Source organism: Gigantopelta aegis, chromosome 1, assembly GCF_016097555.1.
Source record: "Gigantopelta aegis isolate Gae_Host chromosome 1, Gae_host_genome, whole genome shotgun sequence".
Classification (NCBI taxonomy): Eukaryota; Metazoa; Mollusca; class Gastropoda; order Neomphalida; family Peltospiridae; genus Gigantopelta; species Gigantopelta aegis.
Genome location: NC_054699.1, coordinates 36,162,334 through 36,176,896, shown reverse-complemented (window position 1 = coordinate 36,176,896; position 14,563 = coordinate 36,162,334). Strand labels below are relative to the sequence as shown.

General features: G+C 41.5%; 1 protein-coding gene across 1 annotated transcript in view; it reads left to right on the top strand.

Annotated features, from left to right (window-relative positions):
* The first annotated feature begins 1,028 nt into the window (after positions 1-1,028).
* LOC121367936 overlaps positions 1,029-14,563 on the top strand; it is a 19,172-nt gene continuing 5,637 nt past the window's right edge. The window contains exons 1-3 of the mRNA XM_041492401.1: positions 1,029-1,142; positions 11,532-11,704; positions 13,038-13,127. Of these exons, the coding sequence (XP_041348335.1) occupies positions 1,076-1,142; positions 11,532-11,704; positions 13,038-13,127 (330 nt within the window). The 5' untranslated portion in view covers positions 1,029-1,075. The remainder of the gene's footprint in view (positions 1,143-11,531; positions 11,705-13,037; positions 13,128-14,563) is intronic.

Sequence of the window (14,563 nt, the reverse complement as noted above, 5' to 3'; positions counted from 1 at the left end):
CATTCAAAGCTTAAGATTAACAAAAACATATTGTACTCATCGTGCAGTACACTGTTGATTTAGCCATTTCTGAAGTTAGTTTTAAAGTTTGTTTTGTTTAACGACACCACTAGAGCACATTGATTGATTCATTAATCATCGGCTATTGGATGTGAAACATTTGGTAATTCCGACACGTAGTCAGAGGAAACCCGCTCCATTTTTATGAGGTGGCAATCTCTAAAACCCGGCTTTTGGAGACGAATGTCGCAATCATACCCTGTCGTTTATCATCACTGTCATTTAAAGGGACAGGCCCTAGTTTCAACCCGTGAATATTAACACTAAGTTTAGTTAATCTACAAACCTATAACACATGAATATTAACACTAAGTTTAGTTAATCTACAAACCTGTAACACATGAACATTAACACTAAGTTTAGTTAATCTACAAACCTATAACACATGAATATTAACACTAAGTTTAGTTAATCTACAAACCTATAACACATGAATATTAACACTAAGTTTAGTTAATCTACAAACCTGTAACACATGAATATTAACACTAAGTTTAGTTAATCTACAAACCTATAACACATGAACATTAACACTAAGTTTAGTTAATCTACAAACCTGTAACACATTTAGATACAGTTACAATTGAGTGAAACATGAGTCTGTGACTTTGAAATGGTAAAATACCCTTTAAAAATAGATTAAAGCTGGACTCCATAGCTCCATAGAAATGTATTTTGTGATATTAAAAACACTAGGTTGACCAAACATACTTCGAATGTACAAAAATAGATAATAAAAAACAATAAAATCTAAGCAAAGTATGATTTCAGTTATCAAAAACGGCTCTAATAGTAAAAAAATATTCCTTAGTGTTTAAAAACTAGAGTATGTCCCTTTAAATACAACGAAGTCTTTTACTCAAGACCCATGGAACTACACCGCAAACGACAAAACTGCGCATTTACGGTAATCTGAAACAGACTATAGTGGATGTAATAGTTGTGTTTGAAAACATGGTGGACAAACTGTGTATGATATTCTTCCACTGACGGAGCTGCCATTCTAAAGACGAGTATGGATCGGCCGGGATCCGAGTATCATCAAATGGTTCTTCCTCTCCACCAGTTAGAACGAAACAAAGGTATTCTCTTCGTTAGTAGTAATGTATCGCACAGAAAATATTCATGTTGTGATTATTTATTTCTATCTCTTTTTTTTAAATATTACAAATGTTTGTCACTAAATGGTTAACGTTTCAAAACTGGGTTTGAAATGGCTATTTGCTGTTGGCTTTCGGTAATAATTTCAACTCCTCTTTAATATAATGAACAGCTGCGTAGACCTCGAGCGTCACTGGGAATGGGTTTGTTTTGATACTAAAGTAATGCATGTAAGGACTAATTGTAATACCAAAAATTCAAGGCGAAGAATAGCAAAATTTAAATGTAATTGCCAAAAACGGGTTCGTCCCCTTTTCTCCAGACATGCGCATGTTTTAATGAACATTATCAACAATAACAAAATAAAACAATTATAATTAAAACATATTTGTTTAATAATTTAAAAATGTTTAGATCGGAGATATGCTCATCGTCTGAAAGCCTGTAGAAGACCATCAGATCGTAAGATTCGTTCAATCTGCTGGAAGACACACTCCTCCACCTTGGTTACGAGCATAGACACCCTCGGTTTAGTGCGTAGTTTAACAATTATACCCCCCCCCCCCCCCCCCTCATATTGTTACAATTCAGAGTTCGGATTCTTTTACATTGATTTGTTTTTGCCTTGAGCCTCCACCCCTCTAAATATATACATGTAGCGTGTGTCTCTGGTCAAACCAAAGTTCCAACATCGATGCGGCGGCGTGTTTTGTTTGTTCGTATTTAGTTTTTGAATAACATGGATTGGACAGCAAAGATGGGTATATTTTGTCTGTCGCCGTCCACCTCATTTGACACTTCATTTATTGAATGAGTATTGCTTGTGTTTTTTGTTGTGTTTTTTTTTTTTTTTTTTTTTTTTTTTTTTGGAAGGGGGGGGGGGGGTTATACAAAAAAGTTCACCATCATTTGACCTGGTACCTTAAATGTTTTCCTTCACATTTACCATATAGCCAAGAAACTACCAGATTAATCCCACTAACGTTGTTTGATTTATTTCATTTATAGGTATTTTCTTTCTTATATTAATTTAAGATTCAAGCACATTTTCCTGGGTACACGCACTTCAGTCATCTGGACTGTTTGTTGATGATAATGAGTTAGTTATTATTGAGAGAGAAGGCGAACCCAGTACCAACCAGCCTTATATGCGACAGCGTAACCACCTCACCACGCTGTCCACTCACAACGTCATGTGTCCATACCGCTTCAAGGATTTCATTAGCTTTATGTTAATATACTATATGTATATCATAGATCCTATTCAAATAAAATCCAATCTTATTTCCACTTCGCGATTGCTGTAACCATGAATAGATTTAGCTAAAGCCTTATACCTGCTTCCTCGACGTTTATTAAGAGTTTGCTGGGGATTGGCGTCAGTTTGAGGAAATGTGGAAGATTATCATGTTGCATATTTGTATTTTGTTTAACGACACCACTAGAGTACATTGATTAATTAATCATCGGCTAATAAATGTCAAACATTTGATCATTCTGACTCGTAGTGAACAGAATAAGTTTATTTTACCACGACCTTTGAATAGTTGTGTATGGGGCGGGACATGGCCCAGTGGGAAAGCGTTCGCTTGTTACGCGATCGATCTAGGATCGATCCCTCTCAGTGGGCACGTTGGACTATTTCTTGTTTCTGTCAGTACACCACGACCGGTATATCAAAGGCTTGTATTAACATGACAGAAGGTAAATAACTAAGAACTTCTTGTTTAAAGTTACTGTCCGTGGTATTTTGAGAGAGACACACCCGTAACACCCCAATTTGGATCCACACACGAGACAGCTAACTCGCAAGTATGATCTCGACTGAGCAGCACGCTATCTCATCCCACACCCACCCGGCGGGGGTGGGGAGGGGGCGCGATGATCTCACCATTTGAGAGTTTCGTAGAATACCGCGTAGCCTACACCGGTTCACGGGCGATTGTCATATTGGTGTATGGCCAACCCAAGAAGCTACGGAGGATTAGGAAAAGAAAGCGCGCACCAGGGGCGGCACAGTGGGAACCTAAACTTAAACTTCTGTAGAGTTGGAGGCCCGGAAAGGAGCGGTGGCAAAGCGCAAGGCTACCACCTTGCCTTGCAACCAGCGCGGCACGGCATGTATTCAACCACCGCAACCCAACACGGAAGACCAGGGGGTATACACTTTGTACACCCCCAAGCTCGTAGCACGATATAGACATGTTATCAAGACGGACGCGACTAACATCAGCGATCTCCTTTGCTCGATCCAGCAACATACACCTTCCATCCACTGCCGGATAGTGAAGGGGACTTCTCAGTCCACCCAGTCATTACCGAGGATGGAGTAGCATCGTTTGCCTAACCAAGCGGCGGAAGGGACTTACAACCAGGGATTCCTTGCACTGGAAATGGACAACACTACCCTACACAGGATCACCCAGTTGAACATAGGCAAGGACAACCCCTACGTCGCCGGATCACTAACATCACCCAGGACGTACGACATTCCCCCCGAGTTCGTCTTAGCGCCAACTTTTCAACGAACCTTCGCCTCCAGGTAAGGGCTTAGTCGGACTTTAAATATTTCGGCGCCTGTTGAAAAACGTATGTTTATTTGTTTTGTAAATAGTCCGACGCACTTTATTTTGGCAGCCCGTCTAAATTGCTCAAATCACCTTCAACCTTTTCAGCCGAGCACTCAAAAATAAATTTTGGACGAAGAGTTTTGCTCCAGACATGAGCAGAATATGGTACCGTTCTCCATTTTGGTTTAGGTTTCTAACCTAATTTCTAAATTTTTATTCCAAATTCTGGCCGCCTCAAACTTACCCTCCCCCTCCTGTCCGGGACTTAGTCACTGGCGATGTCAGAGGCTAAGCCCGTGAAAACTTAGTGTTATATAAGCATGTAAAAAAACCCCAAAAGAGTTCCGATTCCGATTCCGAGAGAATTCCCGTAACACTCCAATTTGGGACCGCACACGAGAGAGATGCATGCATACCTGTAGCCTACACTCGTAACACCCCAATTTGGGCACACACGAGAGAGATGCATGTATACCTGTAGCCTACACTCGTAACACCCCAATTTGGGCACACACGAGAGAGATGCATGTATACCTGTAGCCTACACTCGTAACACCCCAATTTGGGACCGCACACGAGAGAGATGCATGTATACCTGTAGCCTACACTCGTAACACCCCAATTTGGGCACACACGAGAGAGATGCATGTATACCTGTAGCCTACACTCGTAACACCCCAATTTGGGACCGCACACGAAAGAGATGTATGCATACCTGTGGCCTACACTCGTAACACCCCAATTTGGGACCGCACACGAGAGAGATACATGTATACCTGTAGCGTACACTCGTAACACCCCAATTTGGGACCGCACACGAGAGAGATGCATGTATACCTGTAGCCTACACTCGTAACACCCCAATTTGGGCACACACGAGAGAGATGCATGTATACCTGTAGCCTACACTCGTAACACCCCAATTTGGGCACACACGAGAGAGATGCATGTATACCTGTAGCCTACACTCGTAACACCCCAATTTGGGACCGCACACGAGAGAGATGCATGTATACCTGTAGCCTACACTCGTAACACCCCAATTTGGGCACACACGAGAGAGATGCATGTATACCTGTAGCCTACACTCGTAACACCCCAATTTGGGACCGCACACGAGAGAGATGCATGCATACCTGTAGCCTACACTCGTAACACCCCAATTTGGGCACACACGAGAGAGATGCATGTATACCTGTAGCCTACACTCGTAACACCCCAATTTGGGACCGCACACGAGTGAGATGCATGTATACCTGTAGCCTACACTCGTAACACCCCAATTTGGGACCGCACACGAGAGAGATGCATGCATACCTGTAGCCTACACTCGTAACACCCCAATTTGGGCACACACGAGAGAGATGCATGCATACCTGTAGCCTACACTCGTAACACCCCAATTTGGGACCGCACACGAGTGAGGTACGTCTATGATGGAATGCACTGTACAATTTTATTTCAGTCCGATTGGCAGTGGCGTTGTGTGCAAGCCTAGCGCTGGCTGAAGTGCAGCACACCATTGCTGCGCCGTTAAAGCAGACGATAATAGCACTATAGATTCCCGCCGGATAACCCAGAAGCAAGGCAATCGATACATTGACAAAACCATACATAGAGTGACTGTGGATCTTCTCTGTGAATAACGTGACCGAAGTTCCGACAAGCTATCGATCTGGGTGCTTCTTGTTTGGAAATATCTCCGCTCGTTTGTGAGTAATCACCGTAGCGAAAATTCACCAAGTAGGCCTACAACAGTCGGCTGTGCTCGGAAATTCCCGTAAATGATGACGGAATCCGGCGATAAATAATTTGTTTTTACAATAGCACAGGGGTACGCGGCAGTAGCGTAGCGGGGGGTGGGGGGTGAGTGGGGGATCATGCCCCCAATCAGACTTTTTTTTCTTTTTCTTTTTTTACTGTATTACATTTAAAACATCATACATACAGAGATATTGTGGGTCCCCCCAATAGTGTTTGGGTCCCCCCAATAGTATTTGGGTGCCCCCCCCCCCCCCAGTAGTGGGATGCCCCTAATTAAAATCCTGGCTATGCCAGTGGGTGTAGTGGCTTCCATTTGTGTAGGGGGTGTGGTTGGATGCTGGGTGTGTGTGTTTGAGGGCAGACTTGGTTTTTTTTTTACGAATTAAACGAACATGCCCGAATCTGGATAAGAACATTTATTCATATTAGCATTACTACCAAACAGATATATAGGGGTGCAAACGAATCACTACGCAATTTTACTGATATTGAGGGTCGAATGATGGAAATATATGTAAATGGTAGAAATGGTTACGGGACGATTCGTACCCATTTTGTTTTGCCCCTGGACGATTCGTACACACTACTATTTTATACCCTAGACAGTTCGTACCCAGTACATTTAGGACATGTTTTATGTTGAATTGTACAATGATAATGTTTGGAACCAGGGGATGTTAAAGATCGAGGTCTTTTTTAGGGAATAAAGCTGGTATGGTATATTTAGTTTTAAGATATACTAGAACTGCTCCGTCCACTTTGCTTTTACAATACTTCGGTGGGTTTAAAAGGTTTTGTTTTGTCATTTCCAACCCCAAATCAGCCATTTGTTTCATTACGTATTTGTCTTTCTTCATTATATTTTTCACAGTATAACAAATAGTAAGATACATTTTCGGTTTCTTTACAACGTAAACAGTTTGACGTTGGGGAGCTTTTTAATTTAAATTTTGTATCATTTAGTTCTACATTGGTATAATTGACATACATATTATTTATACCTCATGGAAACCCTACGATGTAATAACACTCATCAAATGCAGCCTTTGACTAACGCTCGCTGCCATGAGCCGTTAAATGGCAGTCGTTTGAAGCATTCGAAAATGAACGAAGTTATTTGTCAGATTTATGGCTACGTAGACATAATTCCAATAATTAGCATACCATAGGCGTCGGAAATGGGGGAGGGCAGCACTGCCCCCCCCCCCCAGCTATGAAACTGGGGGGGGGCACAATATGCTTTGCTTTCCCAGTTTAAAAGCGACAGAAGTAAGCATTTGAATGAATATTTTTATTTCTACACTGGAAAGTTCAGAAGAATGTAGCTTATAATTCAACACCACCAATCTACTCCTAAAACAACAACACGCACATATACACACGCCTACTACTAAAACAACAACACGCACATATACACACGCCTACACCTAAAACAACAACACGCACATATACATACGCCTACTACTAAAACAACAACACGCACATATACATACGCCTACTCCTAAAACAACAACACGCACATATACACACGCCTACTCCTAAAACAACAACACGCACATATACATACGCCTACTCCTAAAACAACAACACGCACATATACACACGCCTACTCCTAAAACAACAACAAGCACATATACACACGCCTACTCCTAAAACAACAACACGCACATATACACACGCCTACTCCTAAAACAACAACACGCACATATACACACGCCTACTTCTAAAACAACAACACGCACATATACACACGCCTGAACACACTCTAAAAAAAAAAAACGCACATATACATACGCCTACTACTAAAACAACAACACGCACATATACACACGCCTGAACACACTCTAAAACAACAACACGCACATATACACACGCCTACTACTAAAACAACAACACGCACATATACATACGCCTACTCCTAAAACAACAACACGCACATATACACACACGCCTACTACTAAAACAACAACACGCACATATACACACGCCTGAACACACTCTAAAACAACAACACGCACATATACACACGCCTGAACACACTCTAAAACAACAACACGCACATATACACACGCCTGAACACACTCTAAAACAACAACACGCACATATACACACGCCTACTACTAAAACAACAACACGCACATATACACACGCCTTAACACACTCTAAAACAACAACACGCACGTATACACACGCCTACTCCTAAAACAACAACACGCACATATACACACGCCTACTCCTAAAACAACAACACGCACATATACACACGCCTACTACTAAAACAACAACACGCACATATACACACGCCTGAACACACTCTAAAACAACAACACGCACATATACACACGCCTACTACTAAAACAACAACACGCACATATACACACGCCTACTCCTAAAACAACAACACGCACATATACACACGCCTACTACTAAAACAACAACACGCACATATACACACGCCTGAACACACTCTAAAACAACAACACGCACATATACACACGCCTACTCCTAAAACAACAACACGCACGTATACACACGCCTACTCCTAAAACAACAACACGCACATATACACACGCCTACTACTAAAACAACAACACGCACATATACACACGCCTGAACACACTCTAAAACAACAACACGCACATATACACACGCCTACTACTAAAACAACAACACGCACATATACACACGCCTGAACACACTCTAAAACAACAACACGCACATATACACACGCCTGAACACACTCTAAAACAACAACACGCACATATACACACGCCTACTACTAAAACAACAACACGCACATATACACACGCCTACTCCTAAAACAACAACACGCACATATACACACACGCCTACTACTAAAACAACAACACGCACATATACACACGCCTGAACACACTCTAAAACAACAACACGCACATATACACACGCCTGAACACACTCTAAAACAACAACACGCACATATACACACGCCTGAACACACTCTAAAACAACAACACGCACATATACACACGCCTACTACTAAAACAACAACACGCACATATACACACGCCTACTACTAAAACAACAACACGCACATATACACACGCCTACTCCTAAAACAACAACACGCACATATACACACGCCTACTACTAAAACAACAACACGCACATATACACACGCCTGAACACACTCTAAAACAACAACACGCACATATACACACGCCTACTACTAAAACAACAACACGCACATATACACACGCCTGAACACACTCTAAAACAACAACACGCACATATACACACGCCTACTACTAAAACAACAACACGCACATATACACACGCCTACACTACTAAAACAACAACACGCACATATACACACGCCTACACACTAAAACAAACACACACAACACGCCTACTACTATACACACACGCACTATACACACACTCTAAAACACACAACACGCACATATACACACGCCTGAACACACTCTAAAACAACAACACGCACATATACACACGCCTACTACTAAAACAACAACACGCACATATACACACGCCTACTCCTAAAACAACAACACGCACATATACACACGCCTATTCCTAAAACAACAACACGCACATATACATACACCTACTCCTAAAACAACAACACGCACATATACACACGCCTACTCCTAAAACAACAACACGCACATATACACACGCCTGAACACACTCTAAAACAACAACACGCACATATACACACGCCTGAACACACTCTAAAACAACAACACGCACATATACACACGCCTACTACTAAAACAACAACACGCACATATACACACGCCTGAACACACTCTAAAACAACAACACGCACATATACACACACCTACTACTAAAACAACAACACGCACATATACACACGCCTGAACACACTCTAAAACAACAACACGCACATATACACACGCCTACTACTAAAACAACAACACGCACATATACACACGCCTACTCCTAAAACAACAACACGCACATATACACACGCCTACTACTAAAACAACAACACGCACATATACATACGCCTACTCCTAAAACAACAACACGCACATATACACACGCCTACTCCTAAAACAACAACACGCACATATACACACGCCTACTACTAAAACAACAACACGCACATATACACACGCCTACTCCTAAAACAACAACACGCACATATACACACGCCTACTACTAAAACAACAACACGCACATATACACACGCCTGAACACACTCTAAAACAACAACACGCACATATACACACGCCTACTACTAAAACAACAACACGCACATATTCACACGCCTGAACACACTCTAAAACAACAACACGCACATATACACACGCCTACTACTAAAACAACAACACGCACATATACACACGCCTACTCCTAAAACAACAACACGCACATATACACACGCCTATTCCTAAAACAACAACACGCACATATACATACGCCTATTCCTAAAACAACAACACGCACATATACACACGCCTGAACACACTCTAAAACAACAACACGCCCATATACACACGCCTACTCCTAAAACAACAACACGCACATATACACACGCCTGAACACACTCTAAAACAACAACACGCACATAAAACAACAACACGCACATATACACACGCCTGAACACACTCTAAAACAACAACACGCACATATACACACGCCTACTACTAAAACAACAACACGCACATATACACACGCCTGAACACACTCTAAAACACTCTAAAACAACACGCACATATACACACGCCTACTACTAAAACAACAACACGCACATATACACACGCCTGAACACACTCTAAAACAACAACACGCACATATACACACGCCTGCACATATACACACACACAACAACACTAAAACAACAACACGCACATATACACACGCCTGAACACACTCTAAAACAACAACACGCACATATACACACGCCTGAACACACTCTAAAACAACAACACGCACATATACACACGCCTGAACACACTCTAACACAACAACAAACACGCCTGAAACAACACGCACACACTCTAAAACACAACACGCACTGACACACACTCTAAAACAACAACACGCACATATACACACGCCTGAACACACTCTAAAACAACAACACGCACATATACACACGCCTGAACTCTAAAATAACACTCTAAAACAACTACGCCTAAAACAACAACACGCACATATACACACGCCTGAACACACTCTAAAACAACAACACGCACATATACACACGCCTGAACACACTCTAAAACAACAACACGCACATATACACACGCCTGAACACACTCTAAATTGCCTTATAACATGTTACATGTTATTGGATTTTCTTTTAATTTCAGTGGCGTGACGTCACGAATGATAGGTTGCCCCAGACCACAATTAATTTCGCTATATGTTTCTATATAGCCTTAGTGGCTATAACATTGTTATTAATATCAGCAGGCCCGTGGATTTTTGTATGCACCTTTGCCTGCCTGGGGGACACATACACTGAAAAGAACAACCCCTGTTGTCCAGCTCTTTCTCCCAGCATATTGGTTTAAACAAGGCCGAAGTACACCCATTTTACACAAAAAGCACTACATTTGCATGGGCCGGAATTCCCACAAACAAGTCTTCAATGTCAACAAGTTACACATGTTTACAAACTACATGCTCTCCCCTGTCACTTCAGTCAAATAGTTGCCACTTCATAGCTGTCTGCCATGAAATAATCACAGTCAGACAGCAGACTACACTCACGGACAAATTTCCAAATGGGAAGATAACTGTAATCTGAGGCCAGGTTTAGTGCTAAACCATACACAGTGACATAACAAAAGAAGTGATATCTCCTACGAGAATATCGCAAATTATAGTGTCAGCGATATCTCCTACGAGAATATCGCAAATTATAGTGTCAGCGATATCTTCTACAAAAGCCTTTAATGAATGATAAAAGTATTTATTATTATGCAGTATTTTGTTCGGCAATTTACTGCTGCCTTTAATTTAGCATCTCATTATTTGTTTTCCATATGTTTCTCGCAGAATTAGCCGAAGAACGACGAAACCAGTTGTTGGAGATATTCCGTCGTATCGGCATCATCATGCTGTCACTGAGCTTCCTGCTCGCTGTCATGGGACTGACCGCCATTTTGTTTGCCACTGAGACGCCCGAGTTTACTTTCGCGACGGGAGTTCCTCTCATCATAGGTCTCCTGGTAAGTCAGGGCTTTAACTTTGAGGAAAACTGAATAAACAAGTACACACAAGAACACTTGCTATCAGTCATATTTCCCAACACTTTGAGGAAAACTGAATAAACAAGTACACACAAGAACACTTGCTATCAGTCATATTTCCCAACACTTTTGTGAATTCCTTTAAGCGTCAATCTACTCAGGGGCGGGACAAAGCCCAGTGGTAAAGTGCCCGCCTGGTGCGCGGTTGGTCTTGAGGGTCGATCGTCGTCGGTGAGCCCATTGTGCTATGTCTTGTTCCAGTCAGTGCACCACCACTGGTATATCAAATCCCTTGGTATATATGCTATCCTGTCTGTGGCATAGTGCATATAAAAGATCCCTTGCTACTAATGGAAAAATGCAGCGGGTTTCTCTCTGAGATTACATATCAAAATTACCAACTGTTTGACATCCAATAGCCGATGATTAATAAATCAATGTACTCTAGTGGTGTCGTTAAACAAAATACACTTTTATTGAATAAAAATCACTGAAATGGATACTTAAAAATTCGGGGCCTGGTTGTCGTTCAGGACAGACGTGTGTAAAATCTCGATGTCTATCAACCGTTTGCTCAGGAATATTCAGTAGACACTCAGTTGTTGACGACTCTCAGTGTCTACGATTTAGTCTCTCCCGTGTGTGACAGCTCCGCTCAGATCCCTCTGTTGTGCTATCCTGTCTGTGGAATGGTATGTATAAAATATCCCTTGCTACTAATGGAAAAATGTAACGGGTTTTCTAAGACTACTAATATGTCAGAATTACCAAATGTTTGACATCCAATAGCTGATTATTAATAAATCAACGTGCTCTAGTGGTGTCGTTAAACAAACAAACAATCCACCGATCCACTGATCCATGATTCGGTCTATCGATCCATTCAATCTATTCAAATATTTAGCCAGTCATTATACCAATATCAATGCTACGTCGATTTATAATTATTGAAAAAATAATTTCATCTCTTTCTACGGCTTTACAAGATCCACATTGATTCCAAATGGCTTTTTTGTCAGTAATGCACGAATGCTGAAGACCTCTCGTTTCATGTCTCAAGAGGTCTGTTTCGTCTTTTGGACCAAGTATCGGGGGTTGATGAATTGGAATTATTTCAAAATGTTCAATTCTCAGTTGATTTTGCGTTTGTCCTACATACGTTTTTAAAAAAAAGACATAAATTACAGGTGAATAGATATACTACGTTTATTAAATCACAGTTCAAGTCCAATTTGATATTAAATTTTGGTCTGCTAACTTGTGAATGTACGTGTGTATATAAAGTGACAAACAGTGTGTATTTTCTCAACAGGGGATTCTTGGAGCGGTGGAGACATATGTCCTGGCAGTCAAGGGGACCAATCTAGAAAAATACACAATGACGAGGAAACTGAAATGTCATGTAAGTAATAAACGAATTATATGTGTGTGTATGTGTACGTGACTGTATGTACATGTATGTTTGTGCGTTTGTGTACGTGTACGTGTCTGTGTGTACGTGTTTGTATGTGCGTTTGTGTGCGTGTTTGTGTGTACGTGTCTGTGTGCACATGTGCACGTGTCTGTGTGTACGTGTATGTATGTGTGTTTGTGTACGTGTCTGTGTGTACGTGTATGTATGTGTGCTTCTGTATGTGTCTGTATCTACGTGTATGTATGTGTGTTTGTGTACGTATCTGTGTGTACGTGTATGTATGTGTGCTTCTGTACGTGTCTGTGTGTACGTGTATGCATGTGTGTTTGTGTACGTCTGTGTGTACGTGTATGTATGTGTGTTTGTGTACGTGTCTGTGTGTACGTGTATGTGTGTGTGCTTCTGCACGTGTCTGTGTGTACGAGTATGTATATATTTTGTGTACGTGTCTGTGTGTACGTGTATATATGTGTGTGTACGTATATGCGTGTTACCGACTGTGTGTACGTGTATGTATGTGTGTTTGTGTACGTGTCTGCGTGTACGTATCTGTCTGTACGTGTACGTATGTGTGCTTGTGTAAGTGTCTGTGTACGTGTCTGCATATATGTGTTCAAGTATGTATGTGTGTCTGTGTACGTGTCTGCGCGAGTGTGTGTACTTGTGTACGTTTCTGTGTACATGTATGTATGTCTGTATGTGTCTGTGTACGTGTATGTATCTGTGTGTGTGTGTGTGTGTGTGTGTATGTGTATGTGTGCGTGTTCGTGTTCGTGTATGTGTGTGTATATTCGAGCGTCTGTGTATGAGTGTATGTATATATATATATATATATATATATATATATATATATAGTGTGCGTGCGTGTGCGTGTGTGTGTGTGTGTGTGTGTGTGTGTGTTAGCCTGAGATGTGATGGGTAGCAGTGTTTCTTCTCCTCCCAACCAGAGGCCGGACGTAAAGCACTCGCCTAGGATCGATCCCCGCCGGTGGGCCCATTGAACATTTCTCGTTCCAGTCAGTGCACCACGAAAACATACATTGGTTTATTAATCATCGGCTATTCGATGTAAATCGTTTGCTAATTTTGATATATAGTCTTAAAGAGGAAACCCACTACATTTTCCCATCAGTACCAAGATATATTTTATATGCACCATCCCACAGACAGGATAGCACATACAACGGCCTTTCGTGTACTCCTTACCGCTGAGCTGTGTCCCGCACACCGCTGGTGAACAGGGAATAAGTGTAAGCTATAAAATTAAACATGATATCAACAGTTTTGACGTACACTAGTAGGTGCTTAAAAGCATATGCGTGCGTACGAGAGAGGCAAGTGGTATGTACTACCCTGTCTGGGATGGTGCATATAAAATATCCCTTTCTGCTAATCGAAAAGAGTAGCCCATGAAGCGGCGACAT